This window comes from Denticeps clupeoides, chromosome 2 (genome assembly GCF_900700375.1).
Source record: "Denticeps clupeoides chromosome 2, fDenClu1.1, whole genome shotgun sequence".
Lineage (NCBI taxonomy): Eukaryota > Metazoa > Chordata > Actinopteri > Clupeiformes > Denticipitidae > Denticeps > Denticeps clupeoides.
Window position 1 is genome coordinate 23,462,562 of NC_041708.1, and position 27,338 is coordinate 23,489,899.

Genomic DNA, 27,338 nt, shown 5'->3' on the forward strand with positions numbered 1-27,338 from the left:
TCCGTTGTTTCTCCCGTTTCCACCCCCCTCGCCTCTCTCTCTCATGGGCAGACGAGCTGGATAAGTTGAGCGCGAGGCGAGCCAGTCTCCGGCGAAGTCGGGATCCAGGATGGGTGCGGAACGCTGCTGTCGTCTCGCCTTCTGGCTGTTGTTCTTCGGGACCGGGATCGGCCGGGCGGAAGGTGAGCGGACGCGGCCGAAGTTCGGGTCCGCTCGGTCGGCGGCGTCGTGCCGCGGAGAGGCGCGGGTCTCCGCCCGTTCTTCCCCCCCCCGCCTCCGGGCGCCGTGAAGTTCGCTGGCCCCCGGAGCGGCCGCTGTTGCTCTTTGTGTCGTGAAGCTCGGCGGCCCCGAAGTCTCGTTTCAAAGATGGCGCGGGTCAGAGGGAGAGAGCCCCGCAGCCGGAGGAATGCTTATTGTTTCGGGGAGAGTCTCCGGAGAAACGAGTCCCCCCGCCTGGGAGCTAGCCCCGTCGACGTTGCCGTTTCGGACGACGCGAGACAAATTCCATCGCGGTTAATTAATTTTACGCGGTAGAGCGCATCCCTCCGGGTTTTTTTATTTTTTTTTGTTTATCCGTTTCAGACTGCCAGACTCCACAAAACTTCGCTAATGTGACGAGGAACCCCCGAGCTCGGAAAGTTTAGCCGCGATGCTAACTTACCGATGGCGGTATTCCGGAAGAAAAAAATCTCAGCTGGCCTGTGAGTTGAGTTATGCGCTCCGGCTCCGCGCTGGAGGTGTACCCGTGTGATCGTCTTTCTTCGCCCGCCGGGGCTTCGCCTCGACCCGGGCTGCCCGTTGCCTAGACGACGTGCGCCGGAGCCGCGGCTAGCCGCGCCGCGCTAGCCGCTAACGAGGCGACGAGCCCGGGCGGACGCGGCCGGGCGGGTTCGCTCGAGTTGCCGCTTTCCCGTCAGAATTCCCGTCAGCGCTGCGCCCGGGGGCAGGTGGGGGACGTCGAATGGCGGCGTGCTCGGGGGGTGTTTAACCCTAACAAAATCCGACGATTATAACGGTCCCGTTATAATTTCTGCCATGTCCGGTGACTTCCTCTTTTCTTTTTTTTCTTTTTACAATAGACATTGCATGGCCGAAAAGCGCCAAAACAAACCCCGCGTTCTATCTCCACCTCGAGTCATTTACTTTCCCGCAACGACCCGCCGCGTCCCTCCCCGTACATTATAAAAGACGTTTTTTACGGCCGCCCGCTGATGGACGCCGATACATAATTTAAGCGTAACAAAAGCCGCCCGGAATGAAGTCTGTCGTCTCTTTATTTTCCGGCCTTTTGTGTCTCGTGTTGAGGAGCACGAGGATCTGATCATTAGGATCTGAGATGAAATCGATAACCCCAGTGCGCAAAGGCCCGGTCTGAAGCATAAAGAACGCGGTGTCCCGACACCCTGCTTTTCCTCAAATATGTATATATATACATTTAAAAATATGTATTTATGTCTGTGTCTGTATATTTACATTTACAGCATTTATCAGACGACTTACAATCAGTAGTTACAGGGACAGTCCCCTGAAGACACTCAGGGTGTATACATATGTGTGTGTATGAGGAAAAGAAGGGGATAAAAAAAAAAAAACGCCTAAAAAGACATGATTTATATAGGCATGTTTTTGTTTTTATCCCCTTCTTTTAGAAATGAGAAGGTGCAAGGTGTTCAGCTTCTGTTCTCTTGCTGATGTCAGGTCATTCGGACCCATGTGTGGATGCACTTGGTTCTGCAGTGAACCCATCAGAAATAATGCTGTTTTAGGCCTCAGTGACAAATGACGCTTTTACGTACAACCCCCACTTTATGATGCAGGTATGTAGAGATATGTAGCATGTCACTTTCCACAGCTGTCCAATACACCAGCATGTGTGCATTGATGGAGAAAAAAACTTGGAGAAAAAAGTGTGTGTCCACGGTCTTTCGTCGGGGCTGGATCAGTTTACGTTATGCCGCTACGCCTTTCGTAGGTGTGTTGTGCTGCTTCTTCCTGTTGCTCTCACTGCTTTGTGTACATCATTGTGGAAGTCTCAAGGCCGTTTCATGCAAGCTTAATGTCAAGGCTGTTAGTGCGGAATACATTTATTGGATTTAATCAAATTAAATCACATTATTGTCATTAATGGGATACTGACTGAAAATAGGAACTCAAGGAAGGATTTATAGAGTCAGAAATAATATTTCTTGCTGAAATAATATATATTGCATGTGAGCTAAAGAGCAACGCGAAGCCGCAGCACATCCCCTGATCGAGGCGTAAGTTTGATATGCGCTGGCCTTTCGGGCAGAAGAATTTGAGGCATTCGTGTGACCCCAAAGCGCCTGTTGTCCTGGCTTAAAGAACCAAAACTAATTTGAGAAGTTGTATTTGTGCCAGCCGTGATTGAATTCAGGGGCACTGAGGCATTTGAACTCCTCGCTTTTGGTGGGACTGAGAATTTTGCCTGGTGGCACTTGTTAGCTAAAGCCTAGGTGTACGTGGATTTAGACTCCTCTATTTAAACTCGTTGGCCTCTTTTACATTCGTCAGTCGCTCAGTACCTTTTCATAGCATCTCTTGCTCTTATAACACACGAATATCGAATTAATAAATGCTGCTGACAGAGAAATATAAACAAGATCTCCCATGAGGGCACAAAGGTGGAGAGTTCTGGCTCTGTCTCAACTCCGAGTAGTGTATAATGTGAAATGATGTGCAAAAGCTCTAATTATTTGCCCTAGTAGCCTACTTTTCATTGGATGGGGGGACATACACCAAAACAGAGTTAATCACACATGACATAAATAGCCTCTTGGTCTACGGACAAAATGCAGAGTTTTATGTAAATTCTAGACGGTTGGTACAGTTTAATGAGGCATAATGTAGTAAAACAAGAGTATTTTGGCACTAGGTAGATTGGTGCTTGAGGTGTGTGATAATGTGGAAATTCATCTCAGTTTCATCCTTATTGGTTGTTTCAGTGACATTTACTGACCTTTTTACAGACTGCATGTAAATGTGAACCTTATGGCTTCTTTTACATTCTAAAGGCGTTAAATACTATAAAAAAGAACCACAGTGGGGTGTTGCTTATGAATTTAAAGTGTTTGGACACGTTGCCCCAAGAGTCGTTTTGGTCGTGTGTTGATCAAGACTATTCCTTTTTGGGGTCACGCCCAACTTTGGTTGCTCTCCTTTGCACAATACTGCTACCTTGACATGGAGTGATGGATGGACACTCCTTTGGTATCCTGGTTATCTGATATGTGGCGGGGTGGCTTACTAAGTTCCACAAAACTATACATATCAGCATCGCTGTACTACTTTACAAAGATGTTTAGCACCATTTAATCTCTCTGGAAATCACCGATCAATTCATGTAAAAAAAACTGTAACTGGCCATATGAAATGAGTGCAGGAAGTCTAACAGAAGGAGAATATTCTGCTTCAACGCTGCCGGATCAATAGCTGCGGTAAACAGCAGTAGTTAATGTGCCGTCAGTTGACGGCGATACATCAAAGCCATCGTCGGCATTACATTTTAATTTAATCCATTTCCAAACAGTTTCTTTTGTCCAGGGTTGAGCGTCCTTCATTTGCTTCGAGCCATTCCGGTTTATTGGAGGCTGTGAAAGTAAAGCGCGGCAGGATTTTACTGCCCCGGTCTCTTTGAGCCGAATGCATAGAGGAGAAAACGTGCCCCCTCGACCAGAAAGGTGAAGGAGAGCAGTTTTTATGGCCCTGTGTGTGCCTTTTCAGGCTGAGGGCTTTAGGGGGAGGAAAAGGAAAAGAATTTAACTCTTTAGCATTCACAGCGAAACTAACAATTAGTGCTGAACGTTATATCGAAATCGAACCGGAATCGCGACTTTAATGAACGGGACATGGGGGATGGGCAGAGCATGGATGGGTGACGAGGGGGCGTGCAGCAGAGTAAACAAAGTGCAGACAGTAAAACGAAGATTTACATTTTCCTCCTCAAAAACCAGCGAGTGGCACTCGACACGGGGACTCAACGCAAAAAAATAGCCGTGGTTTTCTAAACTCTTGGTAAGACAATAATGTGGTGTTAATGTAATGTGCCATCCGCCCATATCCAATCAGATTCATGCTCTCGATCAGATGTGTCCCATGTTAAAGCCACGCCCACTTAAACACAAGCAAGGACCCTTGTTCTCTACTTGTGGTATACCAGTTACAACGCAGTTCATATTTCAATGTACATTTATGCTGCAGTTTTTAATAAACATAATATATAGAATAATCATAATTAAATCGCATTTGTGGTTTTTATGAAATAAATTGCAATTTTTTTTTTCTTAAAACCATTCAGCCCTACAAACAAGCCCGACTTCTTCCTGAAATCATTTTAGGCTGTCCCAGTGCCATTCTTGTCTCATGGTCAGTTAGGTCCTGAATGTTGAAGCTCTCTGTACTAAAGTGTTCTGTTTTCTATCTGAACTAAGCCGTGTGAACCTGGTCCCCACAACCAGAGTGGCCATGTTCCTTTAATAAAGGTAAATGGTGAGAGTTGTTTATTACTTGTATCACGATTCACTTGCGATTCCAATGTTTACCATTCTGAATAAATCATTATTCATTTAACACTTTTTTTTTTTCTCCCCCTTCAATATCAATCAGATCTCACATTGGCAGATGTACTTGAGCTGTCTTTGTGTAATTTAGCTGGTTTATGTGAACTGACATATATGATGGTTAGACATAGATAGATAAATAAAGTTGTATAGACAAACAAAGCTGGTGTACAGAATAAAGCAGGACACATACCCACAATACACAGCAGTGTGTTATCTAGACAGCAGAGATGATACTATAAAGAATAATAAACGTGGCAGGAAAAATGATTGAAAATGAACTAATAATCGCTCAGAATGCTCTTTCACTGCGACGTATCTGTGACAGGGTCATTCATGGTTATTCTTATATTTGCAGCGTTTACTGACACACAACACTCAGTATTCCACCAGAACTTCCATCAGATGCGCACTTAGCTGTTGGTACTTGGCGACGCAGCGCCAGGCCTGCGGTTTCCATGTCCCGTACCACAGCGTGCAGCGTTTCTGTTCGTCCTGCCCTCGTTCCTGCTGTAACAGCACCAAAATGAGTAGCAGCCAGCGTTAATTACCACCCGGAGAGCGCGCCGCGGCAGCCGTTTACGGAGAATGCTTCCATTGTGGGCCTGTTACTATAAGTAAACTGTTAGGTTGATGAGCTGAGCTTGTCAAAAATGCCACGTGTGTTACATTCAGCCTTTTGTTCCTTTTTAGAATTCTTCCTCTGGGAGTTTCATCATAGTCTCTTTTTTTGTTGTTGACTGTAGGTAGCAGTTTTATTTTAAGACACAGGATGGGTGTGCGTTGAGGTTGACATACCAAGCTTCAAGAACGTTCATTTGGAAGGAAACCTGATGCATATTTTAGAGAAGACATTCGTGAAAGTTTTCATTAAAACAGAAGTTGTGTAATTTCCCCCAAGACAACTGTGTTACAGACACAGATGTCATCTACATTATAGGAAAGTATCATTTTTTTATGGGGTTTTTTATGTGAAATAAGATATTTTTCACTTTAGCTAGACAAACAAAAGAGGAAATCTGGACTCTGGGCCGATGGGAGAAATCTGGACCAGAGGAGACCATATGAGGGAGAGGTCTTCTGACCCAACCCAACATCTGTCACTGACAAAAGCCCTCCAATAATGGGTGAGCAGGAGGTATGGTGAAGAGGCGGGGCCAGGCCGTGACCTATGGAAATGACTATGGGAGTGATGGCCACCAAATGAATAGGGCAGCGCAGAGATTGAGGGGGCCGGGGCGGGGCGTGTGTAAATGAGTTCACTGCTGGACCAGGCGTGTGAAAGTGCCGTAAAGTGGCCGACCCCCCACTCTCCCCTCGTTTTCCTCGTCGTCTCGCGCATATGTTGCACTGCCGCTACTTTCACGCAGCAAACGCTTCGAGGTAATGAGGTACGAGGGCCCAGCGTGGATCTGGGAGGGGGTCGCTGTTGCCGGGAGACAGGAGTAATTAATTCCGCCGCAGGTGAGGGCGTACGTTGAAGACCGATCTATATGATGTGATAAACCGTCTCTGTCCTTCCCATCAGCCAATGGTGCTTAGGTTCTTACTGAGCATGCTCAGTGCGGCCTCCTGGTATAAGAACAAAGAGACCTTCCTCTGTATCCAGAGTAGGTTTTTACGTCACAATACAAAATGGACACTATTATGTGCATCACAATATCAATATTTAATAAATCTCTGCAAAAACTGTACAATGCAGCGGTGTTATACAGCAAAATATTGTTGATTTTGTGTTTCAAGATGCCCGGATCACAATGTGATGCACGTATCAAATATATATTTTAACAATTATGTGTATATATGTATACGGCAGATCTCTATTCTAGGCAGTCATCACTGGTCAGTTTCTGACCATAGGACAGCTGCTGGGTATTTTTGGGCGGCGGACCACTCTCTACCCAGCAATGACCCTTACGTCTAAAAAAACCCTGCCCCTTTTCTACCGACTACCAGCGCTGTGTTGAGAACGGATGGATCGGGGGCCACTGGCAAAGTCTTAAGTTTACTTCTTCACTTTCTTGGTTGGTTCTCTTAGAGAAGTAAGAATAAGGAACCTTTATTTGAGCAGCCGTGCCAAGAGACTGTTTTAATCTGCGGTAAGCGTGGTTTTTTTTGTAAAAAGGGACCGAGCCCGAGCCTCCACAGAGCCGAATTCTCACTGAGGTTTTGATAAGAGTAACAAGTTTGCTTGAATGAGTACGTTCTACCTTATCACAGTTCCACTCCCCGGAGCCTTTCCCCATCCCCTTTATTCATAGGTGTTTGAATAAAATACACGCATATTAGCCAGAGACGATTCTCACTCGCAGGTTTTGTTTTCTGAAGTGGGATTTGATAGTTTAAATAGATATTTACCGTGGCACCTCGGAGTACACTTTAATCCTAAAATAACTCCCTTATCTGCTGGCGGTAAATATTCTACCGTGCACGTCGTCCTGTCATGAAGTTGGACGCTTTGAGAAGCCTTGTTAAATTGTCTCCTGGTACATTACAAAAAGGTTTCCAGCCCTTTGCCAGAATTAAACGGCGGTCCTGAAGTGCATTTGCAGGTGCGGAATCATTGACCAGCGCTCCGCAGCCGGCCGAAGCGCAATTCAATTACGGCATTAGAGGTTGCAGCCGTGGGCTCCAAGGGTAGGAAATCCAATTGCCATCGATTGCTGAAATCTGAGGCCATTGTCTTTGGGCTCCTTCCTTTTTGTGTGTGTGTGCTGTAGCGCCGGGGATTAGATTAAACATTTGCTTTCCTTTTCATTTGCAGCCTCTCGGGGCCCGACTCGATTGTGGCCACTCGAAGCTGTGGCTTGGAAACCCGTCACTTTGGCCGTTAAAGAGAAATCAAGTCTTACTTAGTCTTTTATCAGATTTTGCTGTGCGGAATTCTATTAACTTGAGAGATTCAAGTGACTTCAGATCCACTATTTTCAGTAACATTAATTTTTTTTTAATCTATCAGATGCCCCTGCCCTCGGTGTGGGACAAAAAAATCACTACGGCAATATGCTGTGATAATTCCATTGGTGATTCGTGATCAATACACTGGTATCCATTGTTGATGTATCAAAGGTTTAAAAACGTTGAACTCTAAAACCTGTGAGTAGGAAACATAAGGCAATTTAAATGAGGATTTTCTACTTTGTTCATGCAGTTATCATCACACCATACAGAAAGTCTATTCAGTAAATTGAGCATCACATAACCAACAATATTGTATCAATATTTTGTACAAACACATCCACTGACACTAGTGAGTGTGTTCAGTCATTATTTCATTTCTTCTCTTCGCGACTCCCTGGCCCCAGTTTGGTGAATGGAGAGCCTGCGATTGGCATGTCAGAGGTCCTCTCCGCTCAATTTGTTTCACACCTGGCAACATCAAAGTTACCTGACCCAGAGTCAAAAATAGCTTTTGGCTTCAGGTGCCAGAACCCTCTCGGCACCTCGGGACTCGCTCCCATCAACAGGTCGCGATCTTGTCTTCTCCGCTACGTCCTCTTTCCATTGATAGTTATTTATTCTCCCTGCTGGCAGCACGACTTATTCAAAGCAAGTTGGGTGGAGGAAGCCGCCCCGACCCTTCCTATTCACTCAAATGATGAGTCAATCAGGTCAAAGTTTGAAGCAACACATTCGCAAACCCTTCACCCATCCTAAATTACCAAGGGGACACTTCAGAAGGGCACATCCCGCCTGACTCCTGGCCATATTTTATTTCTTCTTCTTCTTATTATTATTATGCAGCACCAACAGATAGAGCTTGGATCTGTTTGCGAGCGTTCTCATGGTTGCTCGTCCTAGCTGAAGGGGGGAGCCGGTAAGTGGACGACCTTGCCTGCTTCAGGTTGGCTGCAGAGCCTGCGGAATCTCTCAGGATTACATCTAGGTTTTACCTGGAGAATTTCTAAGCTACTTAAATGGATAGGCTGTGCAGACTTGCATACTGATGTGCCACAGTGTTTGTATATGTGTGTTTGTATTTGTGTGTGTGTCAATACCAAAGGCGTTAGGGATGCAGAGCAGTGATTTTCTGCTGCTTGTATGTACCTGCTGGTGGGGGTCTGCAAGAATTGTGGATTGTACATAAAATATTTGATTCGATGTGTCTCAAGTTGACAGTATTCGATGAAGAGTAAGAATGGTGTAACTTCTAACTATAATGGGAACTGATGCAGCAACCGTCTAAGGGTAAAAGTTCTCAAGTCATCATGTTTCACACCTAAAGAGTAATCAGTTGAACCTACCGTATTCATTTTTGAACATTTTCGAAATACCCCAAAGCCGAACAGTTACATGTCAGTGGGGCAGGAAGCTTAGGTTCACCTGCCCTTCGTTCATCGGTCTCCAGTTTGGGATTCGAGTCGTTGCCACCGAGGTGCCGCTGAGCAAAGCACCGTCCCCACACACTGCTCCCCGGGAGCCTGTCATGGCTGCCCACTGCTCACCAAGGGTTATGGCTGAAAGCAGAGGACACATTTCGTTGTGTCGCCGTGTGCTGTGCTTCACAATGGCAATGGCTTCTGGATCTAGTTCTGGAACACTTCTCGAGCTGGGACGAGTCAGTAGGGAGTTACAGGCCATGCGCAGGGCCACGGGCCACGGTAAACGCTACCATGCCATACTGTCGCTAATGTAACTGGCATTAGCGGGGCACTATTAATGCCTCTTGCTAATCCTGCACCCGAGCTGATTTAATTCCTGGCTTCTGCAGGAGTCGGGTTTAGTAAACTCTCTGAAGGCGGCCGGCTGCAAAGGTCCCGCTGTTGTGCGCTTGCCAGATCACTACGTTTGCTGCAGCGCGGTCTCAGTGGAGACTTGGAGAGCGAGTGTGCAGAGAAGGCGGCCAGTCGAGGACGCGGGCTTAAATTGGTCTGGGACAGCTTGACAATTTTTTTTTCTGTAGTTTTAAATGCAAAGTGCCTCAAGAGACAGTGAGGGGTGTTAAAAAGTTTCGTTGTTGTATTGTTTCGTTTCATTTATGCAAACTAGAGACAGTGGAGGGTCAGTAGTTCAAGGACAGGTCTGCATGAGTTAAATTAGCGGGCTTTAAGAAATATCCCTCATATATCGTCTTGGGGTGGTAGTAGCCTAGTGGGTAACACACTCACCTATGAACAAGAACATTTACATTTACTGCATTTATCAGATGCCCTGGGTCTTCTGGTTCCTAGGCGAGTGTGTTAGCCACTAGGCTACTACCACCCCAGAAGACCCAGGTTCAGATCCCACTTACTACCATTGTGTCCCTGACCAGGGGGGACTGTCCCTGTACATTTACATTTACAGCATTTATCAGACGCCTTTATCCAGAGCGACTTACAATCAGTGGTTACAGGGACAGTCTCCCTGGAGCAACTTAGGGTTAAGTGTCTTGCTCAGGGACACAATGGTAGTAAGTGGGATTTGAAACCGGGTCTTCTGGTTCATAGGCGAGTGTGTTACCCACTAGGCTACTACCACCCGATTGTAAGTCTACTGATTGTAAGTCGCTCTGGATAAGGGCGTCTGGTAAATGCTGTAAATGTCTTGGCCAGTTTATCAGGTACGTCTACATGTTTGTTAGCCGTATCAGCTGCTGTGCGGTTCAGCTGTTCTAATTCTTCTGCCAATGTTTTCTACTTCCCTAATGTGACTGTATATTAGGGCAAGGCGGTATATATATATATATAAGGCTAGAAAATATATTTTCCCGTATTGACAGGATTCTTTTTTTCCCCTCTTACTGCCAGTTTGACTAGACTGAAACCTTTAATTAAGGGAGAAAGCAAAAAAAATACTCATATCCTTCGATGTTTACAGGCAGTAAAAATAAAAAAAACAATTTTTATTTGTCAAAAAATAAACTCTCAAATTGTCCATAGTCACTTTCCTTTCCTTTCGCTTTTGCTCATTCTGCTCTTTTTTAAGCTCTTCTTTCCCTAGCTGGGCTTGCAAAGTACGTGACAACAGTGTGATGTGCTGCCGAGCTGAATTGTGTGTCTGCCACTTTTCTGCGTCGTGTGCAGCAGAAAGTAAAAATATGTATTGCTATATATTAAAATACTTCACTGATCTCTCTGACTGTTTCACATCTGCAATACTGCTCATGCATTCCATACACGTACATACATACTGTCTCCTGCACTCCATGAACGTTGTGTTGTCTATAGTCTGTATATTGTGTATTGTCTGTAAATAAGCAGTGTATTGCTTTTGATTTATATATTTGAAAGTGAAGTGATTTTTTTTTTTCCATTGTGATGCACAGCACACGGTGACACGGTGAAACATGTCCTCTGCTTTTAACCATCACCCTTGGTGAGCAGTGGGCAGCCATGACAGGCGCCCGGGGAGCAGTGTGTGGGGACGGTGCTTTGGCACCTTGGCGGATCGGGATTCAAACCAGCAGCCTTCTGCTAACGGGTCCACATCCTTATCTTCTAGGCCACCACTTACTTGTTGTATTGTATTGTGAAACATTAACAGACAGAATCTTGTGTTTGTTGACATACATGGGCAATAAATGTGATCCTGATTCTAATGAATTGTTCATAGGGGTCGGCGAGGGCTAACTAACAACCACACTGGCTTTTGTTCATTGGAAAGCCGTTTTTTTTTTTTGTTTTTTTTTCCATGTGAGGTTTCGGACATCCGTGGAGGCATGATATGCTTGTGGCCCCAGTGTGATGAATTTCTACCTGTCACCGTTCCTAAATGCCACACGCTTCCTATTCATTTCCCTCCCATTGCTTCATCTCCAGCAGCTCTGTAGCTAATTACTTTCATTTTTTTTTGTGCCTTTACACGAACGTGTATCTGAGGAGCTTCAACTCCTCCAAAAGTCACGTCAAGGGAAACAAGCGTGTTTGTCGTGAATCTATTATCTGCTCGCACGGCGCCTGTAGACCATGTTTGGAACAATTGCCGCCGGATCTTAATCCTGACCGCGGTGTGAATGTAAACTGCCCGGTGTAGGTGGCAGATTAGCCACGTTTTTACTTTTCATTACGCGCCTCTGCCATAACGTTGATTCTGTGCTGCCTTATCGCCGCTCTTTGTTCTCCCTGCCTTCGTTCTGTTTCTTTCTCCGTGGCAGCGTAAGGGGGGTGGGGGGGGGTGCCTGTTTAGCCCCCATACTGCTGACTGACAGCAGACCACAGCTCATCTGTTGCCTGGTTACGGCTCAACCCCCCTGAAAACCTGCGCTTGCGATGGTTTTGTGTGTTGAGGTGTTTTTTCCGCCCCCTAGGAGGGCGGGGCTGGGCTCATCTCTCAATGTCTTTATCTTTTTTACCTCTGCCCCCCTCGACAGGCGCTCTGAACCTCTTATAGTCCCAACAGCAGCACAGTGCTGGAATTTCACAACCCATTTCATCTTTTTCTCTTCCATTTCTGAGTCCGTTTTCCTCCATTCAGCTCAATAACAGCACGACTTCGCAGCAGAATTGCACCATTCGTTAGACGCCCTGGTACACTACTCCAGCACGCAATGTTGGATTTGAGAACTGATCCTCCCAATGAAACCAATTTGTTCACAACACTTATTATAACTGTTTAACATTTTATTGTCTGAAAGCCTGTGACCAATAACATGAATATTAGAATGTAGTTGACTGCAAACAAACAAGCATAACCCAGGTTTAAATTATTGGTCGTTTTAAATTTTCTGCAGAGTTGGTACGTCTCTACTGCGGTGAAAATGTTTTATACAATTTATAGATTTTTGTATTTCGATATTTGTATTCCTATCTGTATTTGCAGAGGCAGCAAATAATTAGACACAAATGTGACATTTATTTTTGTATGCCACAGTATTTATTACATTTGTACATCTTTAATTAGCCACTGTAATAATTAAGATGTTTTCATACTAAATAAGTATTAGTAAATTGGATCCACTGTTTATCCTCGTTTCTGGATTATTATTGGATTCATTAATAATAATTACTATTATTGCATACGTAGGTCTATCCGTCAACACATTACAGTGGCTGGATGTGTGCGTCTTTCTGACATTAAATAGGAGTGACATGCTGAGGCGGGAGGGCAGACACATCCATTGTTGATTGGCTGCCGGCTGTATAAGTAGCAGAGACCTGCCGGGCCGACACGTGTACCGCTGGCGAGAATGGCTGCCGCGCGTGGACACGTGGCGTGAGCGGCTGTTCCAGATCGCTGTACCGATCCAGCTATAATCCCCTGTATACTTTGACGACTCCTGTTGAATACTGGATGCTGACCAGCCAGCGCAAGTGAAACCTAGACCCTGTTCACAACATCTGATCACCGGCGGACGGCTGGAAGTACGTCAGCTCACGCCTGGCATTAGAAGTCTTCTCGAGTGACCGCTTTTTTTTTACTGGCAGGATGCAGCATTTACTATGCCTTTACTATGCGTGGTCGATGCTTATAATATATTTTTAGATTTACAATATCTAGTGTGGAGTACATAGTTTAAAGTGTTGCACTGTGTTTTACCCTGGTCTTTAGGGGGTTACCTTACTTAAATATTCACCTTTCACACAGTGAAACGAAACAAACATTTTTTCAGTTCCTTTACAGTTCGTTATTTTACTTTATGAACGTTTGAATGAAGTGTATTCTGCATCTCGCCTGATGTCAGGGTTGTCCGGATTTACCGTTTGATCCTTCAGACACGCCGCAACCTGTCGTCTTCTCACCTGCCCGACCCACGCGGGCAGCCGTAAAAGAACCCGAGGAACAATAACGTCCGAGCAGCTCCCAGCTTCCACCAGACCTGGCTAGGCAAGATGCTTCCTGTACAACCCCCACCACAAGTTTAGGAGGAGTTTGGGGAAAGCCTTTCACAAGCACGCAGCCAAGAGGCCGTCTAGACCGTCAGATGGGCTGCGCTGACTTGATTGTTGCCTGTGGTTTTGGAGCGCGCATGGTTGTGTGCTTCCCGCCCCTGTTACGCACTGCTGAAGAATTTTGGGGAAAGGAATCCCTCCCCCTTGTCTGTGTCTCTTTCACTCTTCTTCTTTTTTTGCCTTTTTATTTATTTCCCCCTTTCACCTTGAATAGCCCCCGTGTCTTATGAATCGTACAGTTCAGGAGACAGGTTGTGAGTTTATCTCTAGAGTTTGTTTGAGGCGGATGTCGGAAGTGAGTGTGTGTGTGTGTGTGTCGAAGATGGAGTAAAAGCTGTCCGTCATTCTCCTTCCTTCTCAGCCTGTGTGTATCGGGTGTCTGCCGCCTGATAAGGCTGTTTGCGAACAGGCCGTGCACGGCTCTGTCTGTGTTTTGGTCTGGCTCTTCGGTCCCCACCCAGTTCAGTCTGGGCCACATCCTCATGTCGCACTGGTGGCCCCGCCCACTAAGTGGGTTTTACAAGCTGAGCTCCAAGTGCACAAGGCGAAGTTTCAGACTTCTTTTTGAAGGCTTCTGCATCTGTCTTAGTCACTGAACACAGACTGACACCAAACAAATAAGTGACATTGCCATTCCAGTTGGAAAAAATGCAATGAAATATATATTAATTTTTCTACAATCAAATTTTCTTCTAATCAAAAAAAAAGATTCTGCCCCATAGTCATCTAAAACGATTAGGGTTTGCATAAATAGATAAAATCCATTTATTTCTGTAAATCTTTGACTTTGACTTTGTGCTGCACTTGCCACCAGTTTGAAAATAATGGCTGTGGTCTTTTTCTAAATTAGTTATTAGAGATTTTTGATGACTGGTACTGAATAATTTTGTTGATGTTGCTGCAATGTCTGCAAAAATCAATTGTGACAGAATTGTGCTCACTCTAGGGATTTGCAACAAGCCGCAGCACACAATTGCTTTTGGTCCACTCTCTTTATCTTGTCTTTCTCATATCGACGACACTGACACGAAAATCTTGAACAGGTATTTATCGTTGTAATGAATATTTTAAAATACTCCTGAATTCATTCATTGTGTATGTGTTGCTGTTTTTTGCTGTAAATTTGAGTTGAGTACAAGACCGTTGGCGAACAGCTTGAAATTATTTGACACCCGGGTTCCATGAGAGAATTGCGCACTGCTTGTCATGTAGCCGTTCTTCCAGCTCAGTGATGGGTTGACAGTGTAAAATAAAATGATCATAATCGTCACAGGCTGTGGCACAGACTCTGCATAGACGTTTAAAAACTGCTTAGAAATCTTATGCTTGGTCATTTAAACACAATTTTTATGATTTAATGTAAGAAAACTAATGAATTAGCATTCCAATTGTGTTCTTTGGTTGTTGAGTTTTTTTTTTTAATTTTTTCTTCTTCTTCTTTCTTTAGCCCTGCAGTGTTACTGCGAGCGCTGCCCCAACTCAACCTGCAACACAAATGGCCTCTGCTATGCCTCCGTCACCAAGTCTGGCGACAAGCTGGTTAAGTCAAGTATGTGCCTCCAGTCCAGCGAGCTTTACCCTCCCGACCGGCCCTTCGTCTGCGCGCCCTCCACCAAGGACAATACCGGCATTTACCCCATGTGCTGCAGCACGGACCTGTGTAACAAGAACCCCAACCTGAGCGTCCCTGGTGAGGCCTTCATTTTTACCGATAAAGCCTCGTTGTCAGACATTGGATGCGAATTGGCCAACAGCTGTGGCATTTGCGGAGTTTAATATGCGTACACACGCTGAAATATTCATCGTTATATCTTTAGGCTTCAGGTGGAGTTACGCCGCCGCCTCCCCCACATGGTGTTCAGTGTTGCATTTTCCGACTCGGTCCTAAATGGCCATGGCATCAATCACGGTCAATACCTCACTGTGCAAAAGCACCACTCATGCCTCTTGCTCCATCACAACAGACAGTAACAGGCGATTACAAGGCCGTTGGAGCCGGGGAGATGATTGCCGTACAAAATATGATGTTAAAGGTGACCCGTTCTGCTCCAGTCTTTCTTCTTTTGTCTGAACTGCTTATTACATTTTACTGAAAGCAGTGGAATCAGAAGTACTTGAACGTGTAGGGTACGCAAAGGTGGAGAAAACTACAGTATTTGCAAAACATATAAATACAAGCTGCCTGATAGCTTTGACTTTTGTCACACATCAAAATTTCCCACAAAACAAGTTGCATGGCTAAAGAAAGAAGAAAGAGAAAAAGCTATTATAGCCATAATGTCATGTGGAACAGGCTGCAACACCTCTTCATCTAGCCAGATAGATGTCACTAAATATCTTCAATAAAAATAATGGCCTTTTATGAAATACATTTTATATGATCTACATTCAGGAATTTATAACTGGCCCTGTTTTGGTAAAGTAGCATATAGCAATGTTTGACTTAACATTCTAATTTATTCTGACATGTGCTTTTGGCATATAAATAGTATGTTTTAATAATTGATAAACAATTGATGCAATATGTTTTTTCCCCATTTGTATGCTAATATGCTAATTGGCACACTTAACACTCAGTTAGCAGTTAGCAGTGCCATGCTAATATGCCCCATATCTCAATTTTGGCCAGATGTCGTGTCACTGACCTACACCACAACTGTCACAGTTGTATCCAATTTGATATTTGCTATTGAAATGGATTGTCACAAAACCTAGTTTAGTTTAAATTACCACAGTTTGAGAAAATCGAGTTGAAAACGGCATAAATCACTGCTCTAAAGTCTGCTCTTCAGATGACCTTGCATAGACCTTGCGTAGAATGACTACAAAATCTTTGCTGTAATTTCCCCAAACTGCTACAGACAGTCATTACACAAAGATAAACTTAGATGGTATAAATATAGCTAAGGTAAAGTCTGATGCACACTATTCGATAGGCAAGCGTCCTGCAAACCATTTGAGTTGAGAAATTTCATGTCAGACCCCCTGGTTTTCGCCACCAAGCCCCCAAAATGCCTGTGCATTATCTGAGCTATTGGACGTTATGGATTTGCCTCGCCACCTCTGCGGTTCTCTGTCATTGCCCGCTAGAACAAACAGTTCTAGTTCTAGTTAGTTCGCCAGTGGCTGCAAATGGACCTTCAGAATTAACGGAATCCCTCAAGTGGCACCGGGGGACTGACCGGAGGAAAATTACCTGGTCTCCACAGTCACTGACACCAGCTGCCTTCCTGATAAATGACCCGTTCTCTGGAGATCATTAGGCACTCGGTGTGCTGGATGTGCTCCAGTCCACTTTATGAAGCCTCGGTACACTTTTATTAAAGGGAAGATCTCCCTCAGATCTCTTCCACCACCCCCCCACCACCACCCCATTTCCCCTTTTTTGGGTTGTAGAACATCTATTTCTTGTATTGCCCATGTAACAGATGACGGGACCCTTTGACATTAGTCTGTTTCTTCGGCTATGCCCTTCTAGTTAGCAGTAGCATGCAATAGATGGCAGTCCAACGTTTAGATTAATTAATTCCTGGGCCACAGTGGGCGGGCAGGGTTCCTGTGGTCATTAAAAACCTGGAAAAGTCATAGAATTTAAATAGAGAATTTTCCAGTTTTGGAATATGAAGGAAACATATGAAGTCATGGAAAAGTCATTGAACTTTGACGCATGAATTGCATAGTTCCCGTAAGACTACGGAAGAAATGCTACAACGTTTAAAACTAGTGCAGGTCCACAGTATCTTTGCTGGCTTTAAGTAGTGAAGCACGTCACATGGGTTGCTTCCATATTGCAGAAGTTTCTCAGCAACATGTCTCACTTTAAAAGTCATGTATATAACAGCTGATGATCTATGCCCGAAGCTGATCTTACTCTGGTTTGGTCTTGCACGCACTTGGAGGAAGAAACACTGTCGTTTATGTTAAGCATTTCAGGGTTGTCATAAATTTAGTTTAACAACTTTTTGGGTAATTTGATTTCTTTTGATTCCCACCCCATCTGCATGGTACATCAACATTCTAATAAGAAGCCATCAGCCAATAGCATTCAAACGCAATTGCATAGAAAACTATCAACTGGTAAAAAAATTATGATAAAGATACATGATGCCGTGCTTCCAAAGTTTAAATGTACATTTGTCTAAACTTGATACGTGTTGTTTTTTGCGCAGTTGTCTCAAAACTGGGCGTGTTAGCGTGTCCATTATTTAGCTTCTGACATTATTTTTTTTTAATTTTTTTGCATTTCCAGTTCCTACGATGAAACCACCATTGGGCCCAGTGGGTCTTGCCGCAGTGATAGCCGGGCCAGTGTGTGTCCTGTGCTTCGTGCTGGTCACAGTCTTCTACATCTGCCACAGCCGCTCCGTCATACATCACCGTGTGCCCAACGAGGAAGACCCATCCATAGACCACCCCTTCATCACCGTGGGAACCACGCTGAAGGATCTCATTTATGACATGACCACGTCGGGCTCAGGATCTGGTACGTTGTTGGCGGGTCATTTTCTCTGTTAATCTGTCTGTCTGTTACCAGGATGTAATAAATAATAACAACAAATGTGCAGACGGTGACACATGCCTCAGTCTGCAACTTCCTGTCTGGCCAGTCGGCCTCTCATTCTGTCTGCTGCTTTTTTTAATATGAATATTTCAGCAGACAGGTGGGTCGTCTGGGTTTCACCCGTTGTTGATGCATCTGTGTCTGTCTGCATTACACTGTAATTACCTCAACCCGTCTGCTGGGCTTTCTCTTTGTGTTTTTTTTTTTTTTTTTTTTTTTTTTTTTAAATGTGTGTAATTTACTTCCATGTGTCTAAAGGCGTGTGGGTGAAATCCTGTCCCGCAGCCTCTCTACTGTATCTCCCCCAAGGCCTCAGCGCAGCAAGCTGTTATCTCATTGGCTCGGTGCCTAGCTGGATCTTTGCTGTAATGCTAGCTCCGATGCAGAGCCTCCGCACAACCCGTCTTGTCGCGATTTTTATCAGAGACGCTCAGGAGTTGGCACAGCCATCCAAAGAGAGGGTGGAGGGACCTGTGTCTCTTCAGTCCAATCTTGATTTTCCTACCCCTGACGTCTCTAGGCTGTTCTTCGAACTGTTCTGTACCTGTATCAGAAATGAAGAGCGGACTTAATGCAGCTATCGGATCCCGTCGAGTCGGTTTCATTACCGTGGCGAGTGTAAAGGCACGGCGTCCACGGGTGCAGGCCTCATTGTGCTGGGATTAGAGCATGTCGCAGCTTGGCGCTTCACTTGTTTTCAAAGTACCGAAACTGGTGCAAATCCTTCGATTTGCTCTGCCTCACACCGCAGCCACCCTTGAGTGCCATTTGCCTTGCGATGGGCCACCTTTCCTTAATGCAGCACCGGTGCTTTGTCTCCTCCCTGCAGGCTCTGTGTAAATGAAACCCTCGCTGCGGCAAGGGCACAACGCACACACCGGCTGTCACGATCCATTTTTAATGCAACTTAATGGATCTTAAAAGCAGCTTTTTATTATTCCATAGCATTGAATGCGGCCATTTAATTGGACACATGTCGGTATTAAGAATAGTTGTTGTAAATATTTCATTAAGATTCCATTTTAGTACAGTTGTTTAGTTGCATTCATAGAACAGGTTTCCCTGTCTTGGTCCATGATTCGATTATGACTATATGGATTATTATTATTATCACAGCATTACATTTTTCAATTAATTTAACTATATAAGATTAAAAAAAAAATTTAATTATCAACATTGTAGTTTTAGTGAATTTAAAATATTGTGACTCATTAGGAATGTTTGTTCATCTGGCTAATGATCTAAGTCTAATGATATTGTGTAATTATATTATATATAAACTGACAGTAGTTCTATATTATGAAAAATATGCTATTCTGATCATTTGTTAAGTAATGCACTCTTGTTGGCCCACAGGTTTGCCTCTACTGGTACAGAGAACCATCGCCAGGACCATTATCCTGCAGGAGAGCATCGGGAAGGGCCGCTTCGGCGAGGTGTGGCGAGGGAAGTGGCGCGGGGAGGAGGTGGCGGTGAAAATCTTCTCCTCCCGCGAGGAACGCTCCTGGTTCCGTGAGGCCGAGATCTACCAGACAGTCATGCTCCGGCACGAGAACATCCTGGGCTTCATTGCTGCCGATAACAAAGGTCCCATTTTCTCACTATGAAATGTATAATTTTCATCCTTGTATAGAAATACATGTTTATACACACATTATTGTTTCCAAAATTGCTGGAACTGACAGCCATGTGTTGAAATAATGATGCCGTTGTTTGTTTATGTTTACAAAATGCTATTTTATTGATCTTATGATTGATTTTGATTGTGGTGGGGGTAGTAGTATAAAAAATATCTAGCGAATGTATGGAGATTTTCAGACTTCAGGCCTCTCTCTGCACGCGCTTTGTTCAACGCTTGGCCCAGATCGCGGCGTTGTATTTGTAGCGCCGGGGAGCCGCCGGGGCCCGGCCCAGCTGCTCCCGAGCCCTCACCGACCATCTGGTGGTCCGTTCTCTTTCCTTCATTAAAACTCTCTCTCTCTCTCTCACTCATCACAGACAATGGGACATGGACTCAGCTGTGGCTGGTGTCGGACTACCACGAGCACGGCTCCCTGTTCGATTACCTGAACAGGTACACGGTCACGGTGGAGGGCATGATCAAACTCTCCCTGTCCACGGCCAGTGGGCTCGCCCACCTGCACATGGAGATCGTGGGGACACAAGGTAAGAAGAAAACGAGCCACGTTTCGTCCAGATGATCAGGGCCCGTGCTGGAGAGGAGTGTGTGAGGCTGTACGTCATGCTGGAATGTTCTCGGTACGAGCGCCAGCTCCGAGCTTCCAGTCAGCAGTGCGCCGCGGGTCAAACAGACCATTTAAACGGAACACCCGGGACTCGTTTTTAGGCAAAAAAAATAGGAAAAAACATATCACAAGGTCTAGACATGTTCGAATTTTAGTTTTACTGGAATTAATGATTTGTTCGCTTAAGATTTGTAGAAAAGTGAGAAACCTGGTCGTCAGCAACACTGTTATATGAACATACTTATTAAGCCTTTTGTGGGGGTTTCAATTTACATTTATTTAATTTAATTAATGTCTGCAGAGGTTAGAACTGCGTTTCATTAAAATGTTTTGTTTTGTGTTCAATTTCGACAAGTTCAGCATTCAGCGTATTAAGCGCTGACCCCTGAGCCAGTGGCAGAACTCCTCATTAAACTCGGATATTAAAAAAAACCCACAAAAAACACTACAGGTCCTGTTTTACGAAATAAACTTTCTGACCTGCTCTCAGGTCAGATCCACAAGCGTCTGAACAGAGTGCATTTTGGTCTCGTTTCCTCCTGTTTACGGAAGACGGATAATGAGTGCTGCGTGGTACTTAGCTGACGAGTTTCGGCCTAATTGGCCTGTGTGTTGAGGCGAGGCATTAAGTGCTGGTCTGTGCTGACGGAGGGAAGAGTACTGGGTTCATCGCCTTCTCTCTTATAGAGCCATGAACGGATAATGTCATGGTTTACCTTAACCAGATTGATCTGGTCAGTGGGAGGTAGTAGCCTAGGGGGTAACACACTCGCCTATGAACCAGAAGACCCGGGTTCAAATCCCACTTACTACCATTGTGTCCCTGAGCAAGACACTTAACCCTAAGTTGCTCCAGGGGGACTGTCCCTGTAACCACTGATTGTAAGTCGCTCTGGATAAGAGCGTCTGATAAATGCTGTAAATGTAAATGGTCATGCTGGTTTTAAAACAGATTGATCCAAATGACATAAAAACCACCAAATATGTCGCTGTCTCGAACCAGAACTAGTGTTTACTTCTCCGCTCTTATTGGGAGACCAGGAAGCGAATAATGTCGCCTCGCATGCCGATGCAGGCCACGAGTGAGGCGTGCCGCTGGATTAGAGGTGTGAACCTTTACTGGTCACACGATTTGATTTGATTGCGATTATCGATTCATCGCAACGCATCTCAGCCATTTTTCTACATTTCTTCATGTTATGTTTTGAAATACGTCAGGGAGATGAGAATTAAGGCCTCGTTTACAAGGGCGTCTGAACCAGCCGGTTTTCTGCCGTTCGTGGTGTCAGGCGACTGTACATCGTCCGTGTGGACGAGGCCGAACCCGGAGCGGCGCCGTGCTCCGATCAGGCCGCCACCATCGCTGCCGGCACTACTGCTGCATCAACACAGAACCGTCTACGTCCGCAGCGCGCTGCATCGATAATGAGATTCATTTCATTGGTGACATTCCACGTTGAAAAACCTCGATTCCTCACCTCCGCCTTCGCCTGCTGTGAGAGGACCTCGTGGGGGTCCTCGTGCTTGCTTTTTTGGAGCAGAGACACCTGTCCTCTCCTTAGTCTCTTTAGGCCTGGGAAGAGTGAATATAATTCAGCGGTGCGTGGAGCTCATTCATATATCATCTATATTTCTGGGCCCTTGAAAGTGAAGTGATTGTCATTGTGATACACAGCAGCACAGCACACGGTGCACACAGTCAAATTTGTCCTCTGCATTTATCCCATCACCCTGAGTGAGCAGTGGGCAGAGGGGACGGTGCTTTGTTCAGTGGCACCTTGGCGGATCGGGATTCGAACCGGCAACCTTCTGATTACGGGGCGGCTTCCTTAACCGCTAGGCCACCACTGCCCCTTGTGTTGCTCCTCAACCGTGCTTCTTCTCTCGCTCCTGCACATGCTCCGGCGCTCACTCATCGCCGGCTCTCTCCCTCCCTCCCTCCCTCCCTCCCGCCCAATTCCAGGCAAGCCGGCCATCGCCCACAGGGATCTGAAGTCCAAGAACATCCTAGTAAAGAAGAACGGGACATGCTGCATCGCCGACCTCGGCCTGGCCGTGCGCCACGACTCCGCCACGGACACCATCGACATCGCCCCCAACCACAGAGTGGGCACTAAAAGGTAACGCCTAACGGACTGCGGGCTCCGAGACGCGGAAGGAAGCAGCCTGACAGCCGTATGTCGGCGCGTGCGAATGTGGGAGCGAGTCTCCGGCGGCGCGACTATGAGTCATTTCGCGGGAGCGCGGCACTCCATACAAAACCGAGCTCTCACGTTACCGAGCCTCGGCGCTCTGCGCTCACACGTTCCCCTAAATTCAGCACCCCGGCAGCTACTCGGGGTAAATGTCAACCCTCCTGTTACATCTGTCAAATTCATTACAGATGGCAAATTTAGTAAGAAACGTCACAGCATTTTCAGAAAGTCAAATATGTTGCGTTTTTTTTTTTTTTTTTTTTTTACCAAATTCAGCTGCTGTCGACATCATTTCAGTCTTGTTGTTTCGAATGTTTTCACTCCTACACACGACAAATGGCCATTTTCTACAGATGCATTTCCTGCACAAGCTGTGTTGTTGAGGTGCACAGAGCCGGCATCTTTTTCATAAACTACGTCTGGCATGGAGCGTTGCAGCACAGAATGAACCTTTACAACAATTGGCATCGATAATTTATCGTGTTTTCTCTCTTTTCGATTCATCTCTGTTGACAGAATCTGTACGTGTGCACTTAGGTGTGCCCACATTTTGGATATACGGGAAAATAAATGTGGCAAAGTATGTAAAATTGGCCTGCAACATAACAGGAGGGTTAAGGGACAGCGCATCAAGTGTGAGTACGGTGATTGTGTTTACCTGATGACCTACTACCACCATTACAACCGCTTCTTTCAATTTTTTTTTACTTGAATTCGTAGCATTGCGCGACGCAGAGTGCTGAAAATGACTGCAGATTTCCTCGCAGACTTCCCCCCTCTAGTGCTGGAGTTTGCCCAGACAGTGACAAATTGGGAATTTTTCAGCCACGTGCAAGACTTCTCTCCTTCACCCGGTGTCTCGGGCCGGTCTCACCCTGCTCTAGTTCTGGCTTCAGAATGAATGAGACTTCGGGAGGAGACGATGAATCAGGCAGAGGAAAACATCCAGCCTGGTCGTCTGTTCCCCGACTGTCCTGTCTCTGGGCGTGACTCAGATTCATATTCCTCTACAGCCTCGTTTGTCCGTCACATGAACGGGGATCTGCATCCTCCAAAGAGTAAAAAATGTTCCTGGCTGGGTCAGGTGTTTCATCATTCTCATGGCCAAATGAATTTGCATAATGAATTTGATTATTAGCATTAGCAGAAGTGAGCCAAGGGAAATGCTCAGGCTCAAGTTCATTTATTTTCTCCAGAAGCTCAGTTTGTTTTTCCTGAGGATTTTTCTGTAATTGGGCTCTCGCTGCATCTCAACAGGTACATGGCTCCGGAGGTACTGGACGACTCAATTAACATGAAGCATTTCGAGTCTTTCAAGAGGGCAGACATCTACGCTATGGGCCTCGTGTTCTGGGAGATCGCAAGCAGATGCTCGATTGGAGGTAAAGTCGGCCGAACGCTTCAATATTTCATGGCCACATTACAGATCAATTCCATATTCCAGTCATCCAACTTGCTTTAACTTTATACAGTTTAGTAATAACTTTTTGAAAATTATCGCAATTGTTTTGTAACGTAATTATTGTAGAAATATATAGTAATATTGTCTAATTGCTGAATTTAAGGCAAGTCTTAATTTTATTATCTTAATTTGTCTTAAAGACCAATTTTTGTCATGTATCAACAATGTAGTTACAAGTTATATGCTGAATATACACATCAGCAAAGTTATTGAATGTAAGTGATGGTCATGTATTGAGTAGCATTGAGCATGTCACAGACAATCAGATTTATTGATTTATTCATTTAACCAGGGTAATCACGCTCAAAGTCCTTTTTCCTATTGATCGTTGGCGGAGAAAGGGCTCGTTTTAGACACAGAACGCAATTTTAGGATAAGAACGGGTTACTTTTCATGGTGTAAAATTAGCATTTTTCAAATACATTTGCAACAGTAATCTCAGTAAATTAAAGGTAATGTTGGTGTTTTTGCCGCCAGGTATTCATGAAGACTACCAGCTGCCGTACTATGACCTGGTGCAGTCCGACCCATCGGTGGAGGAGATGCGGCGAGTCGTGTGCGAGCAGAAGCTTCGGCCGAACATCCCTAACAGGTGGCAGAGCTGCGAGGTGAGTCTGCTCATCCGTCGCATCTCGGGACAAGTGCTTCATTAGAAGCCCTGGCCCGCAGCATGAGCGCATTATTATGTTCGCACGGCAAGACCTGTCCCGAGGGAACGGGCGCGGCGTTGGATCCAAATGCGGCCTGCGGGATCTGGATGACTTTCCCAAGTCGGTGTTGTCCCGCGTCATCTGAGACTCTTTGATTCTCTCGCCAAAACCGCACTCCCACTGGACCTGTGGCAGCTTCCCCACTATCAGCTTTCCGTCATCCACGATGGCCCTTTTAAAGTCCTTTTCCTTTCATTGGACCGGGACAACAGACGCACTCCAGCGCTCCTGTTTATCTTTAATTGACGCCTTTTTATGCTGCTCCACTGAGTGCTAAATTACGTTAAACCCCCATCCACACTAATAAAGCCCCATAATCCAATCTCATTCCTACGAGGCTACGCTAGCTGCCTGGCACTTTGTGTGTGTTTATCATGGTTAAAAGAGCCTGATGCAAATTCGGCGCGTGGCTTAAATGAAACGAACAATTGTAAAAAAAAAAAATAATAATAATAATCAATCGCTCTATTGTTGTCTGCCCGGAACAACAAAAAAAAAAAAGGTGATTTAACTGGTTTTACCGGCTGCGGCAACATCACTTCTGTAATGGCCTCTCGGGTGGGGACTAAGACAAATTTGGCTGCAGCCTCCCCCTTGACTGACAAGTACGGCCACTCTACAAGTCTACATCATAGGCCCAGTCCAGCTTTATTATTTTAATTAATGTTAATTAGTGACTATAATGTAAATGAATAAACTAGCAATGTCTGTTATCTTTTGACAATTATGCATAACTTTGTCTGACTAGTTTTATCTGTATCTGCTGGTGTTGCCACCCAAAATATGTTTGATATTTAGTTCTGTATTTGAATGGCATTAATACTTTCTGTACCAAACATAACATGTTTACCCAATTCTGGTAGAAATTCCGACATATCATTTAGAAATTACCAATCTGGCAACGCTGCCTTTTGGCGTGTAATCATATTACGCACTACTGGACCAGGAAAATCGGACCGCTGCATAACCGAGGCATAATAATAATAATACATTGGTCTGACAAGTCTCTTTCTCTGGCCCTTCAGGCACTACGGGTTATGGCCAAGATCATGAGGGAGTGTTGGTATGCCAACGGCGCCGCCCGTCTGACGGCTCTGCGGATTAAGAAGACCCTCTCCCAACTCAGCCAGCAGGAAGGCATCAAGATGTAGACGTGCAGAGGGAGGGGGATGTTTCCCGCTGCATCATCCCATTTTTAACTCACTGCTCAACTCTGGGTTCTTTTGTTACCATCGTATTGCACCACCCAGTCCTCCGTCACCGCAGAGCCCCGAGTGCTTCTGCCGGAGGGTCTCTGAACTTGTCTTAATGGCAGCAGGATCTCGCCATTTGGCTTTAGACAAGGTAGAATGTGCCGAGACTTGATTTAAAAAAAAGTTAAGTAAATAACGGTAACTTCCCCCTGTCCTCCTCTCTTCTGCACTCTCCTTCCATCATTGCTATTTTTCTACTGGTACGATCGCTCTTCCAGTGCAGGGAAGGAGGGGACACAAGCAACACCTTCAGCAGAGCTGGAGAGACGAGGAGACAATAAGAGACCCAGGATTTCATCACGCAACTGCTGTTCTTAATACTTCTGCAGACATGGCAGATGTCAACTACAGGCGAGGGCTGCTTCTCTACGACCGTGGACCAGCCTGACTTCAAAGCTATTAACTCAAAGACTTTTATTTTGATATGTGGAACATTTGCACCTTTTTAATGTCTCGTTTTCTCTATCTAGTCACTATGACTCTTCAGGCCAGTGCGTGAATTATATCTTCAAGCAAACTGGACACGACCTCATTTTCAGTCTCTGCAAACATGTGCTGACATATGCAATATAGATACATTTTTAAAATATATGTACTCCTCTGCTACTACGACAACAGCAACTGCAGCAACAACCACGCCTTCCAATCCAGTTGTTACCGGAAAGTGCCACTGCTTTAACCACCAACCTCTTCACCAACGTTGGCGGTGGGCCACCCAAGGCCTCCACTTTTATAATTGCATGGGGGTTAAAGGTCAAGTTTCTATTTGCATGAAGACTTCTGCACGTCTGATGCGCCCTGCTTGAAGAAGGGGTGCAAAAAGACTTGTTGGGAAGGGGGGTGGGGGTCACTGAAAGCCAACAGATAGGTGCCATTTTCTGCCTCCTCATCGGAAATCTGTGGTGATGGACAGCTCCGCCTTCCACTCTTCCTCCTCAGCGCTCTTGTTTTCCCACGACCACGTGACGCCTGCTGTCCCTCACCTCGGCTGCCATTTTATACGTATACAAGCCACCCGGCCTAACTTTGTCCCCACTTTTCCTTTTCAAGGAGCGAAACCGAGTAGCTCGGCCTTCCTCTTTCTCAATGGAACTCTATTGCCACCATGTGTACAGTACCGCTAGATCCCGGGAAAAAAATGCGGAGCAGTGTTTCATTCCCCGTTACGCTGTACTGGACAACGAATTCTGGGGAGAAATATATATATAAAATCTTTGTGTGTCAGCTGATCCATGTGTTCATTACCCCGCGTCTTGAGGAATGTGCGCTAATTTTCTTTTCTAGCAGGCGGATGTTTACTAAGCCATATAGGTTTTCCAAGGTATCATGGTTTCGTCTTTGTTTTTGTGTTTTTTTTTTTTTTGTACTAGAATGCACATTTTTTTCGGCATTACTCTTCAGTTGAGCAAGCCTCACGAGACCAATTGAGAGTCAGGTTGTTCCTTTTCTTATTTTGTAAAGAGTAATATTAACTATTAAACAAACAAAAAAAAAAAAGAGGACAGAAAATCTATATAAATATAT

The 27,338-nt window shown here is 45.2% G+C and overlaps 1 protein-coding gene across 2 annotated transcripts; it reads left to right on the top strand.

The window, feature by feature from the left end:
• The first annotated feature begins 19 nt into the window (after positions 1-19).
• On the top strand, positions 20-27,338 carry tgfbr1b (transforming growth factor, beta receptor 1 b). Of its 2 annotated transcripts, none has more exons than XM_028967080.1 (9): positions 20-182; positions 14,835-15,077; positions 17,637-17,870; positions 19,305-19,535; positions 19,947-20,114; positions 22,158-22,314; positions 23,647-23,771; positions 24,329-24,459; positions 25,587-27,338. In XM_028967080.1, the coding sequence occupies exons 1-9, from the start codon at positions 110-112 to the stop codon at positions 25,710-25,712; spliced, it is 1,488 nt and encodes a 495-aa protein (XP_028822913.1). In that variant the 5' UTR covers positions 20-109; the 3' UTR covers positions 25,713-27,338. The 2 variants fall into 2 exon arrangements, with proteins under 2 accessions (XP_028822913.1, XP_028822914.1); XM_028967081.1 differs by lacking the exon at positions 20-182 and adding an exon at positions 14,379-14,430.

Bases quoted from the DNA above. Each gene is read 5' to 3' on its own strand.
- tgfbr1b (XM_028967080.1), top strand. From the start codon at position 110: ATGGGTGCGGAACGCTGCTGTCGTCTCGCCTTCTGGCTGTTGTTCTTC. The intron at 183-14,834 runs GTGAGCGGACGC...TTCTTTCTTTAG, and splicing joins CGGGATCGGCCGGGCGGAAG to CCCTGCAGTGTTACTGCGAG. The intron at 24,460-25,586 runs GTGAGTCTGCTC...CTGGCCCTTCAG, and splicing joins ACAGGTGGCAGAGCTGCGAG to GCACTACGGGTTATGGCCAA.